Source organism: Hyla sarda, chromosome 4 (genome assembly GCF_029499605.1).
Source record: "Hyla sarda isolate aHylSar1 chromosome 4, aHylSar1.hap1, whole genome shotgun sequence".
In the NCBI taxonomy this organism is placed as follows: domain Eukaryota; kingdom Metazoa; phylum Chordata; class Amphibia; order Anura; family Hylidae; genus Hyla; species Hyla sarda.
Window position 1 is genome coordinate 35,188,804 of NC_079192.1, and position 25,297 is coordinate 35,214,100.

The 25,297-nt window shown below is 47.7% G+C and overlaps 1 protein-coding gene across 6 annotated transcripts in view; it reads left to right on the forward strand.

Annotated features, from left to right (window-relative positions):
• The window catches only part of LOC130367768 (potassium channel subfamily T member 2-like), a 333,948-nt gene extending 309,061 nt beyond the window's left edge, over positions 1-24,887 (forward strand). For 4 of the 6 annotated variants that reach the window (XM_056570514.1, XM_056570517.1, XM_056570516.1 and 1 more), the window contains 4 exons: positions 670-798; positions 13,072-13,381; positions 14,695-14,779; positions 24,342-24,887. In XM_056570514.1, coding sequence (XP_056426489.1) covers positions 670-798; positions 13,072-13,381; positions 14,695-14,779; positions 24,342-24,453 — 636 coding nt within the window. In that variant the 3' untranslated portion in view covers positions 24,454-24,887. Of the gene's footprint in view, positions 1-669; positions 799-13,071; positions 13,382-14,694; positions 14,784-24,341 lie in introns of those variants that run through there. The other 2 variants (XM_056570518.1, XM_056570519.1) reach the window with 1 other exon arrangement.
• The last annotated feature ends 410 nt before the right edge of the window (positions 24,888-25,297 follow it).

The following is a 25,297-nucleotide window of genomic DNA, read 5'->3' on the forward strand; positions in this document are numbered from 1 at the left end:
TATACTCACGTGTCCCCGCCGCTCTGGACTGTCACCGCTGCCCTGGATTTCACCTTCCATCGCTGTCGCCGACGCTCCGGCAAGGCCTCTGCTTCCCCGTCATCCTTGCTCTCCGTCACCGCCATGACGGGACGGCGTGCTCAGCGACGTGATGACGACGATGGAGAGCGCCGACGATGCAGGGGATCCAGAAGAGGACACGCCGGAGCCCCGAGGACAGGTAAGTGATCGTCAGCGGACCACATGGGGCACCGTAAACAGCTATCCAGTGGCAGCTGAAGCAGTCTGCGCTGCCGAATAGCCATTTATGCGATGGCTCCGACATACAAAAGCACTGTATGTTGATGCTGCCTCTGAGAGGCCATCGCATGTTAAAAATGATCGTATGTCGGGACCATCGTAGGTCGGGGGGTCACTGTATATATATATATATATATATATATACACACACATATAGCTGTACACATACATGTAGTTCTTCTACATCCCAGAAGATCAATGACTAATGTAGGAGATCAGCCCCAGTCTGTCCTATCATTAATAATCAATTTTGATCTGTATGAATTTCCTTAAGGGATGTTTATTTTTCGTTCTTTTTCGATTTTGTGTCATTGTGCCTCCTTGTGTTGAAACTGAGAACTGGCGTGAAATTTACTCTTTCCTCTGCAGCTGCGAGTTACAGAAGAAGACCTTTGGATCCGATGCTATGGGCGGCTGTACCAGAAGTTGTGCTCCACCACTGGGGACATACCTATCGGAATCTTCCGGACTGAGACGCATGTGTTGTCGGCTTCAGAGGTACACTGTGCTTTGTTAGGCTGCATTCACACCACGTTTTGTACATACGGGTGCCGGATCCGGCGGGGGGGAGGGGCAAACTGGGCGCACCCGTACCCCAGCCGGATCAGCCCGTGACTCCCTTTACATTAATGATCCGACCGGAGTCAAACGGTGACTCCGGTCGGCTCAGTTTTGATCCGTATGCGGTTTTGGACCGGACCTAAAACCTTAGTATACTACGTAGTTGACTCCGGTAGGATCATTAAAGTAAATGCAGTCATGGGCTGATCCGGCTGGGGTACGGGAGCGCCCGGTTTGCCTCTCCCCCCGCCGGATCCGGCACCCGTATGTACAAAACGTGGTGTGAATGCGGGCTTACTCTTTGCTTTTAAATGGATGAAAATATAAGTAGCAATAGGGCGCTGACCATTGGCGTCGCCTTTAAGTGAGCAGCCATACTTAAATGTATGTTTTCGTGCCTGGATGAACAAAGAAGGGGCTACGGCAGTCCAGAGACCATCTCCATGCTAATGGTTGTGAGTGGTCCTAGATATCATACAGCTGGCAGGGCATGACAGTTTGGAGAACCCTTCTTTTTTTTTTTATATATATATAACTGTTTATTTATTTTTCAAAAAATTTTTATAAAATAACATTCACATTTTCACATCAATGCACAATAATAGGGAAAATGAGAAAATTAATTATAACACCAAATGAAATAAGGCATACAAAAGCAAAACAATAATCCCGATACATGTCTCAACCTATTTGGAATTAGTTGTACTAGAAGGAACTTAGAATTGTAAATTATGTGTCCGTAACTAGTCTTAATAAAGTTAGACCAATTCAAGTATTAGCGTAATTAACTAGGGCGGAAGGAAGCCCCTTAATAATTACATGTACTGCATAACAAACTGACAAACCAGGGACTAGAAATGTCCTTCTATATGGGAGTAGATTGTACATAGGAGGTAGAGAAGTTATAATCATCCAGTTCAGTCCAAGTGTCCTTGTGATTTCAAGAGTAAGTGGGGATAAGAGAGGAGAATAAAAAAGGAATGAAGAGTACGGAATGTAGAAGGAAAAATGAAAAGAAAAAGAAAACTAATAACAAGTGGTACCTGCATGAACCTCATCAACCATCACCTCTATAGGGCATTGGTCTCTTCATCAAGTTCGTCCCACGGGCGCCAGATTCTTAAGAATCGTTCACGAGTATTATCAACACAAGCTCTCCTGTACGGGGCCCCAGGAAGGGGGCGTGTCCGTATCCAGCATGATGGGGGGGCTGGCACGCCCCCTCCCCCCTGTACGCATACCACCCCTCCTCGTATCCCATAGATACATGGAGGGGGGGTGTCAGCTGCCACGTCATGCGGGGACGGACCACTCCCTTCATGTGGACTTCCGGGACCCCGTACTATCCTTCGGATAGGGGATAAGTTATTTTGCACTACTTTAATTCCTTTAATTACTAGTAGTGCCATACAGTGCTAAGATAAATAGTGCCACAGAGTGGTCAGATAAATAGTGCTGTACAGTGTTCGGACAAATAATGCCATACAGTACTCAGACAAATAGTACCCCTACAGTGCCCAGATAAATAATGGCTCGCTGTGCCAAGATAAAAAGTGCCACACAGTGCTCAGATAAATAGTGCCACACAGTGCTCTGATAAATAGTGCCACACAGTCCTCAGATAAATAGTGCCCCACAGTGCTCAGATAAAAAGTGCCACACAGTGTTCAGATAAATAGTGCCACACAGTGCTCTGATAAATAGTGCCCCACAGTGCTCAGATAAAAAGTGCCACACAGTGTTCAGATAAATAGTGCCACACAGTGCTCTGATAAATAGTGCCACACAGTCCTCAGATAAATAGTGCCCCACAGTGCTCAGATAAAAAGTGCCACACAGTGTTCAGATAAATAGTGCCACACAGTGCTCTGATAAATAGTGCCACACAGTCCTCAGATAAATAGTGCCCCACAGTGCTCAGATAAATAGTGCCACACAGTGTTCAGATAAATAGTGCCACACAGTGCTCAGATAAATAGTGCCATGCAGTGCTTAGATAAACTGTGCCACCCAGTGCTCAGATAAATAGGACCATACAGTGCTCAAATCAATAGTGCTATGCAGTGCTTTTTTTTTTTTTATTATAAATGTAATACATACAAAGTCCATTAATGCTTACATCATTATCACAAAGCAAAAAAAAAAAAAAAACCCTCCCCCTCCCTTTTCCCTCCCTCCCAGTGCTTAGATAAATTGTTCCATACAGTAGCACACAGTTCTGGTATACTGCTGTATAGTGTATAGGATCTGGTGGTGTGATTCATTTTGAAATGAGATACACTGCCACCAGGTGAGCTCAGTGCCAACATTCTCTCATTCAGAACACATGCATGTTCAGTCGAGACAAGTGTACATGTGTATGGGGGGAAATCAGGAGAGATAGCTGTCATCAGTCAGCTATATAATGTGTGTGGTAGTTGGGGAGTTTTTTTCGGTAGATGAGATGTTAATGTTAACCCTATAGTTTGTGACGCCACGCTGAGGGCTAGTATGCTGAGGTAATTCTCCGGCCTATCGCCACCCTTCCCAGTAACGATAGGTGCATATATAAAAATGACTGAAGGTTCACAAGGTGCTTGAACTTGAACAAACTTTACTGAAAGGCTTGCGGTACATCCAATGCACAATAACAGTCTCAGGAATACAGTCTCTATATAGTGCAATGACTGACAGTTGTTGCGGACCTTGACTTTTAGATACATCTCTGAATTTAGGGAATATTTGCAGATCCGTCCGGATTTAGGGGATAGATAAGGTCCGGTGATCATGCAGAGTGCTTAGGGATTGTTAAACTCTCAATTTAGAATCGATCAGCCGTGGCCGCAATGCTCGGGCCTAACTCACTGCGGTAGATAGCTGTATAGATCCTTCCTCGACAGGAGCAAAGAGAGAGAGCAATGGCAGCCACTTCCTTATATGGGCAGGGCCGTTTTGGATTGGTCCCAGTAACTGTCACTCACCGTTACAAGGAGTGATGGGTAGCATACGTCACAGGGACCTCCAAAGGTCCTAAAGCAGAAACCATAGAGTTTTCCTGATCACGTGACCCGCAGGTCCTGCTACGCTGCATACAGGTAATTAACTATTTATAGACATTGATATCATCATATTTACATGCATCCTAAATAAACTATTAGCTCAATAACTATTTAGATGAGAGGTGACCAGGGGTGAACTAGACAATGGGGACCCCGACGCCCTAGGGACTCTGGCTAAGGGTACCCACACGCAGGTACCGGATAGGATACGGTACCGGGACACCACAAACCCCCTTACTTAACCCCTTAAGGACTCAGCCCATTTTGGCCTTAAGGACTCAGACAATTACATTTTTACGTTTTCATTTTTTCCTCCTCGCCTTCTAAAAATCATAACTCTTTTATATTTTCATCCACAGACTAGTTTTTTGCGCGACCAGTTGTCCTTTGTAATGACATCACTCATTATATCATAAAATGTATGGCGCAACCAAAAAACACTATTTTTGTGGGGAAATTAAAAAGAAAAACGCAATTTTGCTAATTTTGGAAGGTTTCGTTTTCACGCCATACAATTTATGGTAAAAATGATGTGTGTTCTTTATTCTGAGGGTCAATACGATTAAAATGATACCCATTATTACATACTTTTATATTATTGTTGTGCTTAAAAAAAATCACAAACTTTTTAACCAAATTAGTATGTTTATAATCCCTTTATTTTGATGACCTATAACTTTTTTATTTTTCTGTATAAGCGGCGGTGTGAGGGCTCATTTTTTGCGCCATGATCTGTACTTTTTTTTTTATACCACATTTGCATATAAAAAACTTTTAATAAATTTTTCATAATTATTTTTTTAATAAAATGCATTATAAAAGTAGCAATTTTGGACTTTTTTTTTTTTAACGTTCACGCCGTTCACCGTACAGGATCATTAACATTTTTCGGACATTTACGCACGCGGCGATGCCAAATATGTCTATAAAATTTATTTTTTACGCTTTTTGGGGGTAAAATAGGAAAAAACGGACGTTTTACTTTTTTATTGGGGGAGGGGATTTTTCACTTTTTTTTTACTTTTAAATTTTTTTAAACATTTTTTTACACTTGAATAGTCCCCATAGGGGACTATTCATAGCAATACCATGATTGCTAATACTGATCTGTTCTATGTATAGGACATAGAACAGATCAGTGTTATCGGCGATCTTCTGTTCTGGTCTGCTCGATCTCAGACCAGAGCAGAAGACGCTGGGAGCTGGAAGCAGGAAGTTGAGGGGACCTCCGTGCGGCGTTCTGAATGATCGGATCCCCGCAGCAGCGCTGCGGGCGATCCGATCGTTCATTTAAATCGCGCACTGCCGCAGATGCTGAGATCTGTATTGATCCCGACACCTGAGGGGTTAATGGCGGACGCCCGCGAGATCGCGAGCGTCGGCCATTGCCGGCGGGTCCCTTGCTGCTATAAGCAGCCGGGATCAGCCGCGCATGACACGGGCATCGCTCCGATGCCCGCGGTTATGCACAGGACGTAAATGTACGTCATGGTGCGTTAAGTACCACTGCACCAGGATGTACATTTACGTCCTGCGTCCTTAAGGGGTTAAGATAAGTCGACCTCGACGCCTGTCCCCTAAGACAGAGGGACTAGGACTAGGACAGGAAGATTTATAAATTTGCTATACATCCTAAGTAAACATTGAACACATTTACATTCTCTGATACTCTTACTAGTATCTGGACTAGACAACAGGAATCTATCTAGACATTGGTGCTATCTAGACATAAATGCTATCTAGACATTAACGAAGCTATCTATCCTTTAGTTTCTAGCTTCTTAGACATTTTCATTAAGCTTACTATACATTCCAAGCTTACTAGACAATTAGGCAGCTATCTGACATGTAGTTTCTAGCTCCTAAGACATTTTAGTAGCTCCCTACACATTCTTGGAGGCTAAACTGAACATTAGTATAACTCTCTATACATGAGACTATCTAGACATTAGTTCAGCTCTATATACCTTTAGCATCAAGCTGACTAGACAATTTTATTATCTCACACATTTTATTTCTTTGCCAACAATAAGTTACCTGTAAGTACACATAAGGTTATACTGGCTAGCCGGAAGCTAGGTCACAGTAAGGGTGGCTGCTAGGGTCTATCGGCTACACGCTACTTACCCCTAGAGCACTTTCAAAACAACCTAACTAGGTTATTCTTAGAATTGCGCGTTTAATTCTGTATTAGCAAGAGCACCTACTGGCCAGGCAGAGCATGTCACACACGCAATGAAAGAGAAGAAGAAGTGTACCTAACAGTGGCAGGAATTGGATATCAATATGCTACAATTCCTAAGTGTTTTCTTAAGTGAGATATTTACTTTGGTGTATGTACTAGAGAAACTTGAGGTAGTACATCTAAGTTAGTAAGGGTTATCAAAGGTACTATGTGTGCTGGTACTAAATGTGAGTCCTGGTACCTTATGGGTAGTTTGCCCTGTGTAGTCCTTTGAGACCGCCGCAACACCACCTCCGAGTCATCAGGAGTTCCTTCACTTAAGGATTCTTCAAGAACTTCAGTCCCCGAGGGACCAGCTAGAGGGCTGGAAACAGCAGCAACATCTTCGGTTGAACTGAGGGGTTCTTTTAAGACAGGTGGAGTAGTGGCATCAATATCTGGAGCAGTCACTGGAGCAGGACTGATGTTGGGTGTAGCAATCAATGGTGGTTGACAGGGAGCAACAGCTACTGGCAACTAACTGGGTGGTGCAACCAGTGGCGGCTGGCTGGATGGAGCTGGGAACGGTATACCCCAATACATGGTACGCTGCTGAGATGGGAACAAAGGAACGTCCATAGTGAGATGAATTCCTTCTCCCGGCACATATTCTCTCATTGGCCTTGGTGGAGGTGGAGTAGAAGTTGCAGGAGGATCAGGAGGAGTAGGAGCAGATGGGCCAAGCATATCTTCTTTCAGGCACACTTTTATCCTATTCCGGTGAACCCCCTGTGGCTCGAACCCGTCTTTTTGTATCTTGTACACATCCGTTTCAGGATAAGGAACCGCAGTAATAGTGTATGGCTCCGTTTCCCACAAGGAGTCCAATTTATGGGTTCTAGGAGATTTTCTGAGCCACACATTATCTCCAAGCTGCAAGAGCTGAGCCGAAGCATGTAGATTATAATCTTTCTGCTGGCGTTCATGAACTTCACCCATTTTTTTCTCAACAATGTCCTTGGCTTCCTCCAATTCTTCGTCGATGCTCTGACACCCAACCTTGGGAAGCTTAAGGAGAATTGTTGAAAGGTGCCTGTAGCCCGAAGGTTCGATCCTTTGGCAATTGTCCGTGTTGGCCCATCATCAAGAAAAAGGGCGTATACCCCGTAGAGCAGTGAACAGTGTTGTTGTAGATTTCTAGGAGTTCAGGCAACAGCTGAGGCCTCTCTTCGTGCCTTGAGACAGAGGCAGCTCTGAGCATCTGGATGAACACTTTATTGATCCTCTCGCAGAGCCCATTCCCTTGGGGATGGTAGGCCGTTGTTCGGAGCTTCTTGCAATCATGCAACCGGCAAAGTTCCTGGAACAACTGGGCTTCAAAGGAGGTTCCCCGATCTATCAGGACCGATTCGGAACACCCCAGAGGTTGGATCCAATGTCGATAAAAGAGCTGAGCAGCAGTCTTGGCGGTAAGATCCTTGACAGGGACCACGACCACCCACTTAGAATAATGATCCACCATAGTTAGAGCATGACAATAGCCAGATCGAGTGGGGGTCAGCTTTACATGGTCCAGGGCAACAATTTGATTCGGCCTTTCTGTAAAGATGGGATGCAAAGGGGCTCTTGCGTCCCTCCGGGGGTTCTTTATCACATTGCACACGTAGCACTCAGCACACCATTTCTCGATGTCTCCCCGCATCCCAATCCAGTAAAATCTCCTTCTGACGGTGATCTCTGTCTTATGGACCCCGAAGTGTCCGGATTGATCATGATTCAGGACCATGGCTGCATCTCTTCTGGGAACCACAATCTGGTGTATGCGGTCTCTGGAAACTGGGTCCAGGGAATTTTGGTAAACCAGCCCCTTGTGCAGGAACAGGCGATTCCTCTGCCACCACAACTGCTTCAATTCGAAGTCCCCATGGGCCTTGCGCACCCGAGTGGGCACTTTCTTGTGGAGGCAGTAGTCTAGGAGGTCCCCTATAACCTGGCTTTCATCCTGAAGTGTCTTCCAGGTGGACAGATCTTCAGGGATCTTGGGAGATTCAGGTCCGTCACCCGCCTGGGCAGTTAGAGCATTCTGACTCACAAACCTTCAGTAGAAGGGAGGCATTTCCACATCTTCCCATACATCTTCAGCAGGGGGTGCCTCGCCCAGGGCCATGCGAGAAAGTACATCCGCATTAACATTGGTTTTCCCGCTGCGATACTTAATGTTGAAATCATAGTTGGCCAACCGAGAGGCCCAATGCTGTTCAAGAGCTCCCAACTTAGCAGTGTTCAAATGGGCCAAGGGGTTGTTATCAGTGTAGACCGTGAAGGGAGTAGCAGCCAGATAGTCTTTGAACTTCTCAGTAATGGCCCAGGCCAGGGCCAGGAGCTCAAGCTTGAAGGAGCTATAGTTGGCATCATTCTTCTCAGCACCTCGAAGATGCCGGCTGGCATAGGCAATCACCCTTTCTTTGCCATCTTGTACTTGAGATAAGACCGCCCCCAGACCTTCAAAGCTAGCGTCTGTATATAAACGGAACGGCAGGCTGTAGTCAGGATACGCCAAAATGGGGGGTTCCGTGAGGAGGTACTTCAGGGCTCGAAAGGCATCTTCTTGTTCTTCGGCCCACTGTATGGGAAGCCTCCCATTATAATTATCCCGGGCAGTCCCTCTCAGTAATTCGGTCAAAGGTCCAGAAATTTGAGCAAAATGGGGGATGAAGCGCCGGTAATATCCAGCAAACCCCAGGAAACTTTGGACGTCCCGCACCGTCCTGGGTGTAGGCCACTCCTTCACAGCACTCACTTTGTCTGGATCAGGCTGAACTCCTTGAGCACTGACGACATGTCCCAGATAGTGCACTTGTGGCTTTAGCAAGTGACATTTGGAAGGTTTAACTTTGAGTCCATGTCATCTACATACAACAGAACACTCTGGAAGTTAAGATGCCCCAAGCATCCCTCCATTAGGCGTTGGAAAGTAGCTGGTGCATTGCACAGTCCAAAGGGCATACTTTTGAACTCGAAGAGACCCATAGGGGTCATAAATGCAATCTTCTCTCTATCCTCTTCTGCCATTGGCACCTGCCAGTAGCCGCCCGTCAGATCCAGTGTGGAAAAGTAGGCGGCCGACCCCAACGCAGTCAAGGATTCTTCAAAGCGAGAGAGAGGATAAGCATCCTTATGAGTTATGTTGTTCAACTTCCGGTAATCCACGCCAAAGCGGATAGTTCCATCTTTTTTCTTAACCAGGACCAAAGGTGCAGCCCAAGAACTCTGGCTTTCCTGGATGACATCGGCCTCTTTCATCTCCACGAGCATTTTCTTTATGGTCTGATACATCCCAGGAGCCACAGGGCGATGTCTCTCTTTAATGGGTGGATGGTCTCCAGTGAGAATCCTATGATTGATCATAGTAGTCCTGCCAGAGTCTGTGGAAAACTTGCTGAAAGCTTCTTGATATTTCTTAGCCACCTGGATGACTCCTTCCACCTGTTCCTTGGGGGTATCTTCGCCTCCTATATGTAGTTGACTCCACCAAGGTTCCGCAGGATTCTGGTCAGGTCCTCGTTGAACCACTTGTGACTTCGAGACCACATCTCTGACGTCTAAATGGTGGAGAATAGCCACTGGGGTATACTTGAGTAATTGGACTGCAACTTGAGAGAGGTTAATAAGTCTCACTGGAACCTTCCCATTACGTACGGTTACCAGGCTTCTAGCGGCTCGCACCAAGGGACAATCTTCCAGTAGAAGGGGTTCCAAGAGCGCTTGGTAATCTTGATTTTTCACCCCGGGTCGGGCACAGCACCAAATAACTGTCTCCATCTGTGGCTGTAGACTAACGGCTCGGATATCTTGAATCCTTACTCGACAGATTTCTCCTTGATGATTCACGAATTTCTGTTCTGCTTGGAGGATTTTGAGGTGATGTTGGGCAGCTCGCCGGCCTGGGGGTGACAGGTGAGGGAGAGATGCATGCAGTGCACAGACAATATCATCAAAACAGTGCCTCATAATATTTATGCCTAAAATGAAATCAGCTGCCCCCTCATCCCTAACATTGGTGACAATCACACCCTGCCTTCGTAACACATGTTTTCCCACCTGCACCGTGGGCTCCCAGTAACCATGCCTGGGTACTGGTTTCCCGTTCCGTGCAATTACTCTAAACTCCGCTTCCTGAGGGTCACACAGCCTTTCCGGGCCCCAGTACTTATAGAAAACCCCTTGCGGAATAGTGGACACCTGAGACCCCGTATCTATCAGAGCTTGTAACCGGATACCTTCAATCATCACCTGCACATAAGGACAAGAAGCTACATACATAGACAGTCCCTTCTTGTCATTAGTTGATTCTGGACCTTCAGCCTCTACTCCTGGGGTGCGGTCCTCGACCCCAGGGGACGCCCGTTTAAAGCCCAGCATTGGCTCTTCCAGTGTCCATTCTTGTTACAATAGCTACAGAGGGGTCTCTGATTCCCAGGTGGTCTCACAGGAAGGGTAACAGGTGGACCAACAGGGCGAGGGCCAGCCTTCTTAGGTGGTGGTGTTGCAGATCTAGAAGGATTTGGCCGTACCGCTAACTGTTCAATGTCCTGTTTAATGTCTTGTAAGTCAGCTGTCCAAGGGCTAGAAGAAGGTGTTGGTGGGGCAGATTGAGAAGGGACAGGCTGCTGGGGTGCGGGTCCCAGAGATTCGGTAGCAGGGACACTAGTTTCTTCTGTCTGAGGTCCCGACTCCATTACTTTAACCGCGAGTCTCTTAAAAGCTGGGAAAGCCATGTTGGGATTTTGCACGGCCAGCATCCTAAGTTGGGCCTTATCCCATTTGTTCAGTGTCCCTTCTATAAAACGGTCCATCAGTACTCGATTGCCCTGATCGGGCGTGATGCCGTCCAACTTCTGTACCATCTCTAATGCACTCTGCAAAGCCACTGCATATGCTTGGAGAGTCTCACCTGGCTTCTGGCACTGTTCATAGAGTCGGAGGCGTACCTCCGAGGGAGAATGAGATTCAAACACTTGAGAAAGTCCTTCAAAAATCTGTCCCACTGTAGCTTTATCAGCCGCTGGCCAGGTGCGAAGTTCTTCCAAGGCAGTTCCCTGGAGCAGTCCCAGAAAAAGCTGTACCTGTTGATGAGGGGGGAGTGCATAAAATCCAAAGAGGCTGTAGAATTTTTCTTTAAAGTCTCTTAATGTAAAAGGGTTACCATTGTAGGTGGGAAGCACAGGATTCCCCAAGAAGACAGGTGCAGCAACAGGGGCTCCCAACACATAGGGAGAGACTGAAGATGGACTTGCTGGGTCCTGCTCCGCCTGTGCTGGAGGTCTTGCTGGAATCACAGGCAGAGCACGTCCTTGTGAGGTCCAAAGTGTTGGTGGAGGCGGCAACACCTTTCTGGCTTGTGGTGGAGACCCCGTTGGACGGGCCACTGGTGCATCGCCCCCTTGCTGTTCAGATGGGGACTGTGGGGCTGCAGGTTCTGACATCTCTGTATTTGGTATGCTGGCCCTTTAAATAGATCTTGAATTTCTAGGTCCCAAAGAAATACACAGTTGTTCTCTAATCTGTAACTTGAGAGCGTAGATTTCAAATTTGAGAGCGGTGACCTGAAACTCAACAGCCTTTAATTGAAATTTGAGTGCGTTGATCGCCAGCTGAAGCGGCTCTATGTAAGACTTCAATTCGGCAATATGATGTCTCTGAGTCCCGTACTGTTCCGGCTCCTCACAGCTTCCAGCCCGTTGTCGCACTCTGCACCTTTTCCCGCGCTGAACTGTCTCCCTTTGTTGGTTTCTGGCACTAGACTCCAACAAAATGGCCGCCGCGGCACCGAGAGCTTAGGTGGGCGGGGTCTCAGGATCACGTGCGCCGCGATGTCCCGCGCTAACTTGTAGCTCCGCTGTACTGTTCGCCTTCCCCTTACTTTACATGCGCATTTCCTCCACACAGCACCGTGTGCGCAACCCTTTACTCCGGAGTATAAGTCACAGTACATAAAGTAATTTTTCTGGGGGGGGAGTACACTTTTACTAGTGGCGACTGTAGTAGGCACACACCCGTATCCTGTTCGTGACGCCAAAAAGGCTTTGTGGTAGCCCTTGGGGGGGTATATGGTAGTTGGGGAGTTGTTTCGGTAGATAAGGGGTTAATGTTAACCCTATAGTTCGTGACGCCAGGCTGAGGGCTAGTATGCTGAGGTAATTCTCCGGCCTATCGCCGCCCTTCCCAGTAACGATAGGTGCATATATAAAAATGACTGAAGGTCCACAAGGTGCTTGAACTTGAACTTGAACAAACTTTACTGAAAGGCTTGCGGTACATCCAATGCTCAATAACAATCTCAGGAATACATTCTCTATATAGTGCAATGACTGACAGTTGTTGCGGACCTTGACTTTTAGATACAGTCTCTGAATTTAGGGAATATTTGCAGATCCGTCCAGATTTAGGGGATAGATAAGGTCCGGTGATCATGCAGAGTGCTTAGGGATTGTTACACTCTCAATTTAGAATCGATCAGCCATTGCTACAAGGCTCGGGCCTAACTCACTGCGGGAGATAGCTGTATAGATCCTTCCTCGTCAGGAGCGCAGGAGCAAAGAGAGAGAGCAATGGCCGCCACTCCCTTATATGGGCAGGGGCAGGGCCGTTTTGGATTGGTCCCAGTAACTGTCACTCACCGTTACAAGGAGTAATGGGTAGCATACGTCACAGGGACCTCCAAAGGTCCTAAAGCAGAAACCATAGAGTTTTCCTGATCACGTGACCCGCAGGTCCTGCTACGCTGCATACAGGTAATTAACTATTTATAGACATTGATATCATCATATTTACATGCATCCTAAATAAACTATTAGCTCAATAACTATCTAGATTAGACTAGACAATGGGGACCCCGACGTCCTAGGGACTCTGGCTAAGGGGACCCACATGCAGGTACCGGATAGGATACGGTACCGGGATACCACATGTGTATGGACAGTCTGTGATTTTTTCTTGTTCTTCTAGTCGCAGGTATCTATCAGTGTAGAAGATTATGAGGACACAAGAGAGAGCCGTTGGGGAGACACCATCCAAAGCCGGGGCACACATCGCAACTCTACATCCAGCGACCACTCCGAGCATCCATTACTGCGCAGGAAGAGTATGCAGTGGGCTCGGAGGCTGTCTCGTAAAGGGGCAAGGCAGCCTGGGAAATCTGCGTCAGAAAGGATAAGCCAGCAGAGAATGAGTCTATACAGACGGTCTGAGCGGCAGGAACTCAATGCTTTGGTGAAGACCAGAATGAAGCATCTGGGTCTCTCCACTGCAGAGTACAGTATGTGACCTGAATTGTCTACTTGTGATGAAAATATAGGGCTATGTGAAGTCTGTCCTATGATAGGATGACATAGCGGGTGAGGACTATGTGACGTGGAGTCTGCTTCTCCTACCATAGGGTGATATAGACAGGAGGGAGGAGCTATGTCATATGGAGTCTGCTCCTCCCACCACAGGGTGATATAGACAGGAGGGAGGAGCTATGTCATTTGGAGTCTGCTCCTCCCACCACGGGGTGATATAGACAGGAGGGAAGAGCTATGTGACATGGAGTCTGCTCCTCCGACCACAGGGTGATATAGACAGGAGGGAGGAGCTATGTCATATGGAGTCTGCTCCTCCTACCACAGGGTGATATAGACAGGGGGGAGGAGCTATGTGAAATGGCCTATGCTCCTGCCACCACAGGGTGATATAGACAGGAGGGAGGAGCTATGTGATATGGAGTCTGCTCCTCCCACCGCAGGGTAATATAGACAGGAGGGAGGAGCTATGTGGCAAGGAGTCTGCTCCTCCCACCACAGGGTAATATAGACAGGAGGGAGGAGCTATGTGACATGGAGTCTGCTCCTCCCACCACAGGGTGATATAGACAGGAGGGAGGAGCTATGTCATATGGAGTCTGCTCCTCCTACCACAGGGTGATATAGACAGGAGGGAGGAGCTATGTGAAATGGCATCTGCTCCTGCCACCACAGGGTGATATAGACAGGAGGGAGGAGCTATGTGATATGGAGTCTGCTACTCCCACCGCAGGGTAATATAGACAGGAGGGAGGAGCTATGTGGCAAGGAGTCTGCTCCTCCCACCACAGGGTAATATAGACAGGAGGGAGGAGCTATGTGACATGGAGTCTGCTCCTCCCACCACAGGGTGATATAGACAGAAGGGAGGAGCTATGTGATATGGGGTCTGCTACTCCCACCACAGGGGGATATAGACAGGAGGGAGGAGCTATGTGATATGGAGTCTGCTCCTCCCACCACAGGGTGATATAGACAGGAGGGAGGAGCTATGTGATATGGGGTCTGCTCCTCCAACAACAGGGTGATATAGACAGGAGGCAGGAGCTAGTGATATGGAGTCTACTCCTCCCACCACAGGGTAATATAGACAGGAGGGAGGAGCTATGTGATATGGAGTCTATTCCTCCCCCCACAGGGTGATATAGACAGGAGGGAGGAGCTATGTGATATGGGGTCTGCTCCTCCCACAACAGGGTGATATAGACAGGAGGGAGGAGCTATGTGATATGGAGTATACTCCTCCCACCAGTGTCTTATCTTTGTCTCTGTTTTTCTATTTCTACAGTGGATATTATGGACACAGATAACTCCTTATCATATATCCTTATAAATCCTTCTCCAGACACCAAGTTGGAAATCAATGATGTGGTGTAAGTATATTTTTCTTATTTAAAGAGGTTCTGAGGTTACATCACTAGAAGAAACATTGAAAGTTTTGGCAGATAAGAACCATGTGTCCCATCTAGTCTGCCCAATATTCTAAACACTATGAATAGTCCCTGGCCCTATCTTATATATAGGATAGCCTTATGCCTATCCCTATCTTATATAAAGAATAGCCTTATGCCTATTTGAGCAGTATCCTATGATGAGAGAGCCAAGATACCTGGAGTCTGAAGAAGGCACCTTTACACCTGAGACAGCTGGAGCAGTATCTTATGAGGAGTGGGCCAAGATACCAGCAGTCTGAAGAAGACATCTTCACAGCTTAGACAGCTGGGGCAGTATCTTATGAGGAGAGGGCCAAGATACCTGCAGTCTGGAGAAGACACCTTCACACCTGAGACAGCTGGGGCAGGATCTTATGAGGAGTGGGCCAAGACACCTGCAGTCTAGAGAAGACACCTTCACACCTGAGACAGCTGGAGCAGGATCTTATGAGGAGTGGGCCAAGATACCTGCAGTCTGGAGAAGACACCTTCACACCTGAGACAGCTGGAGCAGGATCTTATGAGGAGTGGGCCAAGACACCTGCAGTCTGGAGAAGACACCTTCACACCTGAGACAGCTGGAGCAGGATTTTATGAGGAGTGGGCCAAGATACCTGCAGTCTAAAGAAGACACATTTACACCTGAGACAGCTGGGGCAGTATCTTATGAGGAGAGGGCCAAGATACCTGCAGTCTGGAGAAGACACCTTCACACCTGAGAAAGCTGGAGCAGGATCTTATAAGGAGTGGGCCAAGATACCTGCAGTCTGGAGGAGACACCTTTACACCTGAGACAGCTGGAGCAGTATCTTATGAGGTGTCTTCTCCAGACTGCAGGTATCTTGGCCCACTCCTCATCAGATACTACTCCAGCTGTCTGGAGAAGACACCTTCACACCTGAGACAGCTTGAGCAGTATCGTATGAGGAGTGGGCCAAGATACCTGCAGTCTGGATAAGACACCTCATAAGATCCTGCTCCAGCTGTCTCAGGTGTGAAGGTGTCTTCTTCAGACTGCAGGTATCTTGGCCCACTCCTCATAAGATCCTGCTCCAGCTGTCTCAGGTGTGAAGGAGTTGGCCAAGATACCTGGAGACAAATGCAGAAGTCTCATTGAGAGTTACAGAAATTGCTGGATTGCTGTGACTGCTTCAAAGGGTATTTAAAGGGATACTCCGTGCCTAGACATCTTATCCCCTATCCAAAGGTGAGCAAAAATCCCAGAACTAGGGGGGACCTAGTGAATGACCTGCAGAGAGTTGTGACCAAAGTAACAAAGGCTACCATCAGTAACACTGTTACGCCGAGCGCTCCGGGTCCCCGCTCCTCCCCGGAGCGCTCGCTACACTTCCCTCACTGCAGCGCCCCGGTCGGTTCCACGGACCCGGGGCGCTGCGTTACTACCTCCGGCCGGGATGCGATTCGCGATGCGGGTAGCGCCCGCTCGCGATGCGCACCCCGGCTCCCGTACCTTACTCGCTCCCCGTCAGTTCTGTCCCGGCGCGCGCGGCCCCGCTCCCTAGGGCGCGCGCGCGCCGGGTCTTTGCGATTTAAAGGGCCACTGCACCGCTGATTGGTGCAGTGGTTCCAATTAGTGTTTACACCTGTGCACTTCCCTATATCACCTCACTTCCCCTTCACTCCCTCGCCGGATCTTGTTGCCCTAGTGCCAGTGAAAGCGTTCCTTGTGTGTCCCTTGCCAGTGTTTCCAGACCTTCTGCCGTTGCCCCTGACTACGATCCTTGCTGCCTGCCCCGACCTTCTGCTACGTCCGACCTTGCTTCTGTCTACTCCCTTGTACCGCGCCTATCTTCAGCAGCCAGAGAGGTTGAGCCGTTGCTAGGGGATACGACCTGGTCACTACCGCCGCAGCAAGACCATCCCGCTTTGCGGCGGGCTCTGGTGAAAACCAGTAGTGACTTAGAACCGATCCTCTAGCACGGTCCACGCCAATCCCTCTCTGGCACAGAGGATCCACTACCTGCCAGCCGGCATCGTGACAGTAGATCCGGCCATGGATCCCGCTGAAGTTCCTCTGCCAGTTGTCGCTGACCTCACCACGGTGGTCGCCCAGCAGTCACAACAGATTGCGCAACAAGGCCAACAGCTGTCTCAACTGACTGTTATGCTACAACAGTTACTACCACAGCTCCAGCAATCATCTCCTCCGCCAGCTCCTGTACCTCCTCCGCAGCGAGTGGCCGCTTCTGGAATACGACTATCCTTGCCGGATAAATTTGATGGGGACTCTAAGTTTTGCCGTGGCTTTCTTTCCCAATGTTCATTACACTTGGAGATGATGTCGGACCAGTTCCCCACTGAAAGGTCTAAGGTGGCTTTCGTAGTCAGCCTGCTGTCTGGAAAAGCCCTGGCTTGGGCCACACCGCTCTGGGACCGCAATGACCCCGTCACTGCCTCTGTACACTCCTTCTTCTCGGAAATTCGAAGTGTCTTTGAGGAACCTGCCCGAGCCTCTTCTGCTGAGACTGCCCTGTTGAACCTGGTCCAGGGTAATTCTTCCGTTGGCGAGTATGCCGTACAGTTCCGTACCCTTGCTTCAGAATTATCCTGGAATAATGAGGCACTCTGCGCGACCTTTAAAAAAGGCCTATCCAGCAACATTAAAGATGTTCTGGCCGCACGAGAAATCCCTGCTAACCTACATGAACTCATCCATCTTGCCACTCGCATTGACATGCGTTTTTCCGAACGGCGTCAGGAGCTCCGCCAGGATATGGACTCTGTTCGCACGAGGCGTTTCTTCTCCCCGGCTCCTCTCTCCTCTGGTCCCCTGCAATCTGTTCCTGTGCCTCCCGCCGTGGAGGCTATGCAGGTCGACCGGTCTCGCCTGACACCCCAAGAGAGGACACGACGCCGCATGGAGAATCTCTGCCTGTACTGTGCTAGTACCGAACACTTCCTGAAGGATTGTCCTATCCGTCCTCCCCGCCTGGAAAGACGTCCGCTGACTCCGCACAAAGGTGAGACAGTCCTTGATGTCTACTCTGCTTCTCCACGTCTTACTGTGCCTGTGCGGATGTCTGCCTCTGCCTTCTCCTTCTCTGCTGTGGCCTTCCTGGACTCTGGATCTGCAGGAAATTTCATCTTAGCCTCTCTCGTCAACAGGTTCAACATCCCGGTGACCAGTCTCGCCAGACCCCTCTACATCAATTGTGTAAACAATGAAAGATTGGACTGTACTATACGTTTCCGCACGGAGCCCCTTCTAATGTGCATCGGATCTCATCACGAGAGGATTGAACTGTTGGTCCTCCCCAATTGCACTTCTGAAATCCTTCTTGGACTTCCCTGGCTTCAACTCCATTCCCCAATCCTGGATTGGTCCACTGGGGAGATCAAGAGTTGGGGGCCCTCTTGTTCCAAGGACTGCTTAAAACCGGTTCCCAGTAAACCTTGCCGTGTCCCTGTGCTTCCTCATGTAACCGGTCTCCCTAAGGCCTATATGGACTTTGCGGACGTTTTTTGCAAAAAACAAGCTGAGACTCTACCTCCTCACAGGCCTTATGATTGTCCCATTGACCTCCTCCCGGGCACTACTCCACCCCGGGGCAGAATCTATCCTCTGTCCGTCCCAGAGACTCTTGCCATGTCTGAATACGTCCAAGAAAATTTAAAAAAGGGCTTTATCCGTAAATCCTCCTCTCCTGCCGGAGCCGGATTTTTCTTTGTGTCCAAAAAAGATGGCTCTCTACGTCCTTGCATTGACTACCGCGGTCTTAATAAAATCACGGTTAAGAACCGCTACCCCCTACCCCTCATCTCTGAACTCTTTGATCGTCTCCAAGGTGCCCATATTTTTACCAAACTGGACTTAAGAGGTGCTTATAATCTCATCCGCATCAGAGAGGGGGATGAATGGAAAACGGCATTTAACACCAGAGATGGACACTTTGAGTATCTGGTCATGCCCTTTGGTCTATGCAACGCCCCTGCCGTCTTCCAAGACTTTGTTAATGAAATTTTTCGTGATCTACTATACTCCTGTGTTGTTGTATATCTGGACGATATCCTGATTTTTTCTGCCAATCTTGAAGAACACCGCCAGCATGTCCGTATGGTTCTTCAGAGACTTCGTGATAATCAACTCTATGCCAAAATAGAGAAATGTCTGTTTGAATGCCAATCTCTTCCTTTTCTAGGATACTTGGTCTCTGGCCAGGGACTACAAATGGACCCAGATAAACTCTCTGCCGTCTTAGATTGGCCACGCCCCTCCGGACTCCGTGCCATCCAACGTTTTTTGGGGTTCGCCAATTATTACAGGCAATTTATTCCACATTTTTCTACCATTGTGGCTCCTATTGTGGCTTTAACAAAAAAAAATGCCGATCCCAAGTCTTGGCCTCCTCAAGCGGAAGACGCCTTTAAACGACTCAAGTCTGCCTTTTCTTCGGCTCCCGTGCTCTCCAGACCTGACCCATCTAAACCCTTCCTATTGGAGGTTGATGCCTCCTCAGTGGGAGCTGGAGCTGTCCTTCTACAAAAAAACTCTTCCGGGCATGCTGTTACTTGTGGTTTTTTTTCCAGGACCTTCTCTCCGGCGGAGAGGAACTACTCCATCGGGGATCGAGAGCTTCTAGCCATTAAATTAGCACTTGAGGAATGGAGGCATCTGCTGGAGGGATCAAGATTTCCAGTTATTATTTACACCGATCACAAGAACCTCTCCTACCTCCAGTCTGCCCAACGGCTGAATCCTCGTCAGGCCAGGTGGTCTCTGTTCTTTGCCCGATTTAATTTTGAAATTCACTTTCGGCCTGCTGATAAAAACATTAGGGCCGATGCTCTCTCTCGTTCCTCAGATGCCTCTGAAATTGAACTCTCTCCTCAACACATCATTCCTCCTGACTGCCTGATTTCCACTTCTCCAGCCTCCATCAGGCAAACTCCTCCAGGAAAGACCTTTGTTTCTCCACGCCAACGCCTTGGGATCCTCAAATGGGGTCACTCCTCCCATCTCGCAGGTCATGCGGGCATCAAGAAATCTGTGCAACTCATCTCTCGCTTCTATTGGTGGCCGACTCTAGAGACTGATGTGGTGGACTTTGTGCGAGCCTGCACTATCTGTGCCCGGGATAAGACTCCTCGCCAGAAGCCCGCTGGTTTTCTTCATCCTCTACCTGTCCCCGAACAACCTTGGTCTCTGATTGGTATGGATTTTATTACTGACTTACCCCCATCCCATGGCAACACTGTTATTTGGGTGGTCGTTGATCGATTCTCCAAAATGGCACATTTCATCCCTCTTCCTGGTCTTCCTTCAGCGCCTCAGTTGGCTAAACAATTTTTTGTACACATTTTTCGTCTTCACGGGTTGCCTACACAGATCGTCTCGGATAGAGGCGTCCAATTTGTGTCTAAATTCTGGAGGGCTCTCTGTAAACAACTCAAGATTAAATTAAATTTTTCTTCTGCATACCATCCTCAATCCAATGGACAAGTAGAGAGAATTAACCAGATCTTGGGTGACTATTTACGACATTTTGTTTCCTCCCGCCAGGATGACTGGGCAGATCTTCTACCTTGGGCCGAATTCTCGTATAATTTCAGAATCTCTGAATCTTCCTCCAAATCTCCGTTTTTCGTGGTGTACGGCCGTCACCCTCTTCCCCCCCTCCCTACCCCCTTGCCCTCTGGTCTGCCCGCTGTGGATGAAATTTCTCGTGATCTTTCCACCATATGGAAAGAGACCCAAAATTCTCTCTTACAGGCTTCTTCTCGCATGAAGAGATTCGCAGATAAGAAAAGAAGAGCTCCTCCCATTTTTTCCCCTGGAGACAAGGTATGGCTCTCCGCTAAATATGTCCGTTTCCGTGTCCCGAGCTATAAGTTGGGACCACGCTATCTTGGTCCTTTTAAAGTTTTGTGTCAAATTAATCCTGTCTCTTACAAACTTCTTCTTCCTCCTTCTCTTCGTATCCCTAATGCCTTTCACGTCTCTCTTCTTAAACCTCTCATCCTCAACCGTTTTTCTCCTAAATCTGTTCCTCCCACTCCTGTTTCCGGCTCCTCGGACATCTTCTCTGTCAAAGAGATTTTGGCCTCTAAAAAGGTCAGGGGAAGAACTTTTTTTTTAGTGGATTGGGAGGGTTGTGGTCCAGAAGAGAGGTCCTGGGAACCTGAGGACAATATCCTGGACAAAAGTCTGATCCTCAGGTTCTCAGGCCCCAAGAAGAGGGGGAGACCCAAGGGGGGGGGTACTGTTACGCCGAGCGCTCCGGGTCCCCGCTCCTCCCCGGAGCGCTCGCTACACTTCCCTCACTGCAGCGCCCCGGTCGGTTCCACGGACCCGGGGCGCTGCGTTACTACCTCCGGCCGGGATGCGATTCGCGATGCGGGTAGCGCCCGCTCGCGATGCGCACCCCGGCTCCCGTACCTTACTCGCTCCCCGTCAGTTCTGTCCCGGCGCGCGCGGCCCCGCTCCCTAGGGCGCGCGCGCGCCGGGTCTTTGCGATTTAAAGGGCCACTGCACCGCTGATTGGTGCAGTGGTTCCAATTAGTGTTTACACCTGTGCACTTCCCTATATCACCTCACTTCCCCTTCACTCCCTCGCCGGATCTTGTTGCCCTAGTGCCAGTGAAAGCGTTCCTTGTGTGTCCCTTGCCAGTGTTTCCAGACCTTCTGCCGTTGCCCCTGACTACGATCCTTGCTGCCTGCCCCGACCTTCTGCTACGTCCGACCTTGCTTCTGTCTACTCCCTTGTACCGCGCCTATCTTCAGCAGCCAGAGAGGTTGAGCCGTTGCTAGGGGATACGACCTGGTCACTACCGCCGCAGCAAGACCATCCCGCTTTGCGGCGGGCTCTGGTGAAAACCAGTAGTGACTTAGAACCGATCCTCTAGCACGGTCCACGCCAATCCCTCTCTGGCACAGAGGATCCACTACCTGCCAGCCGGCATCGTGACAAACACACTACGTCCCCAGGGACTCAAATCATGCAGTGCCAGATGTATCCCCCTGCTTAAGCCAGTACATGTCCAGGCCCGTCTGAAGTTTGCTAGAGAGCATTTGGATGATCCAGAAGAGTTCTGGGAGAATGTCATATGGTCAGATGAAACCAAAGTAGAACTTTTTGGTAAAAACTCAACTCGTCGTGTTTGGAGGAGAAAGAATGCTGAGTTGCATCCAAAGAACACCATACCTACTGTGAGGCATGGGGGTGGAAACATCATGCTTTGGGGCTGATTTTCTGCTAAGGGACCAGGACGACTCATTCGTGTAAAGGAAAGAATAAATGGGCCCATGTATCGTGAGATTTTGCATGAAAACCTCCTTCTATGAGCAAGGGCACTGAAGATGAAACGTGGCTGGGTCTTTCAGCATGACAATGATCCCAAACACACCAACCACACAACGAAGGAGTGGCTTCGTAAGAAGCATTTCAAGGTCCTGGAGTGGCCTAGCCAGTCTCCAGATCTCAACCCCATAGAAAACCTTTGGAGGGAGTTAAAAGTCTGTGTTGCCCAGTGACAGCCCCAAAACATCACTGCTCTAAAGGAGATCTACATGGAGGAATGGGCCAAAATACCAGCAACAGTGTGTGAACACCTTGTGAAGACTTACAGAAAACATTTGACCTCTGTCATTGCCAACAAAGGGTATATAACAAAGTATTCAGATGAACTTTTGTTATTGACCAAATACTAATTTTCCACCATAATTTGCAAATAAATTCTTTAAAGATCAGACAATGTGATTTTATGGATTTTTTTTCTCATTCTGTCTCTCATAGTTGAGGTATAACCTATGATGTAAATTACAGGCGCCTCATCTTTATAAGTGGGAGAACTTGCACAATTGGTGGCTGACTAAATACATTCTTGCCAAACTGTATTCCTCCCTTGTCTCATTACATGATGTTGCTTAGAGATCTTCTTTTTCTCTTCCCATTGATCTCCTGCACATCTACTTGTATATTCCTGTATTACATATTCCCTCTTGTCTCCACGCTAACGTTGTGTTCTTCTGCTCCGTGTGGTTTCTCTACATCTCATTGTATCTCCAGAAGAGCCGTCCATCTGACTAATGTTCAGGTGCCAGGCTGACTCTTCTCAGCATCTCCTGTCCTGTGACTTCATTGTCTTCTTATCGCTGTCTCATTTCTTTTCTCTTTATTCTGTCTTCTTTTCCTTGGTCTGACACTTGAGGCCTCTTGGAAATGTGAGGACTAGAGAAAAAAAACACATGTAGTTAAAGAGCAATTCTTCTCAGAAATGATATGAACATCCCTGGTGGATTGATCTCCTCTGAGAGACATAAGAGAAGAAGGATTTCTTTTCTTACGGGCCCTTGTAGGAAACATTCTTTATACCCTGAATGGATATTTCTTCTTTAATTGTCACCCCCTACTGAGTAATGAACTCTCCAAAAGTTGTAGGGAATGGGAAGTGATGACTAACTACGATAATGATGTCTTCTATGTACAATAATATAACTACTATAATACTGCCTCCTATATACAAGAATATAACTACTATAATACTGCTCCTATATGCAAGAATATAACTACTATAATTGTAATAAAGAGAGGAGCACCAGGCACTGTCTACTCGGCTGTAAGTCAGATATTCCTGTCCGGACTATCCGGGGTGTGTAACCTGCTGCACTAGGTGCTATGGGGAGCGTCTACGTCTGTTATAGAACAAAGTCTTTCATACAATGGCAAGTAGAAATGAAGATAGACGGACGACTCACCCAGATAGCAAAATTTTCTTCTTTATTCAGAGCTTGCAGCTTAAAATAACAGCAGGTTCAGGGGGGTCTGTCAGCAGGAACGCAGGGCTGTGGAGTGCAACGGCCGTATCGCTTCGGACTGAAGCTTCTTCCTGCCTCCAACTGGAGGCCGGAAGAAGCTTCAGTCTGAAGCGATACGGCCGTTGCACTCCACAGCCCTGCGTTCCTGCTGACAGACCCCCCTGAACCTGCTGTTATTTTAAGCTGCAAGCTCTGAATAAAGAAGAAAATTTTGCTATCTGGGTGAGTCGTCCGTCTATCTTCATTTCTACTTGCCATTGTATAACTACTATAATACTGCCCCTATATACAAGAATATAACTACTATAACACTGCTCCTATATACAAGAATATAACTACTATAATACTGCCTCCTATATACAAGAATATAACTACTATAATACTGTCTCCTATATACAAGAATATAAATTCTATAATACTGCTCCTATATACAAGAATATACCTACTATAATACTGCTCCTTTATACAAGAATATAACTATTATAATACTGGTCCTATATACAAGAATATAACTACTATAATACTGTCTCCTATATACAAGAATATAACTACTATAATACTGCCTCCTATATACAAGAATATAACTACTATAATACTGCTCCTATATACAAGAATATAACTACTATAATACTGTCTCCTATATACAAGAATATAACTACTATAATACTGCAGGAAATGTCAGAGTTCCTAATCCTGTGTTCTAACATGATATCATCTATTTCTCAGTTACCTCATACGTCCGGATCCACTTACGCTTTCTCCTAATAACGCTCAGAAGGCCAGCAGGACCCGATCTGAGGGTCAGATATTTGACACCAAGGACAGCACTCATCTATGATACCTCATGGTCTTCACGGCTGAAGGGCCCGACGCCTTGTTTGGGAGATCAGAAAGTCCTATGTATGAGAGACACCATAAGGGAGCTGAAGACATCATGTCCACACCTTGACCATCACCACGTCCCACTGAACCTTGGGAATTTGTGCACAAGGCTCCCTAAGTATCACATCCTGGGACTTCAGCTCCTCCTAGACCATTCATTTACTTCTCCAATACTGAGAGTATCCTGAGAAGTGTCATGGAGGAGGACTCTGTAGTATGGACAGGAAGGAGATCAGAGTTGGAAGGTCCTACATATTGACCATCCAGTTATCAGACAAGCCAAGTAATTTATTCAGTAAGCTCAGGTGTAAAGGTACCCGGCCAAAGGAATTCTGGGAAAAATAAGGGTGTACATAATACATGACAGTTCGACCTCCCCATCTCTATATATATATAGGTCTTACTTTCCCTCTCCTTGTTTTGAATGTTCTATATCATGAGACTGCATGATTTCCTGTGAAATATTCCCATGCTTCCTGTTTTTGGTGTGGGAGGGGCTTAAAACAAGTTTGGTTTGCACATGGAGGCGGTATATCTTGTATAGCGGGTACAACTTCCTGTGGTGGTCATACAGACAGGAACGCAGCGGACATCATTGTTCTGATGTAGTCATTGTCTCAGGATGTGGAATTCAGTTCTCTGTGGTCTGTGAATGTCACATGACATGTACGGTATGATTAATCCATCTCATGGGTCAAGAAGAGAATTAAAGCGGTACAGGGCCTGTAACGCTTGGCTGCCTACTTCCAGAAACAGTGCCACATCTGTCCGCTGGTGACACCTGGTATCGCAGCTCTGCT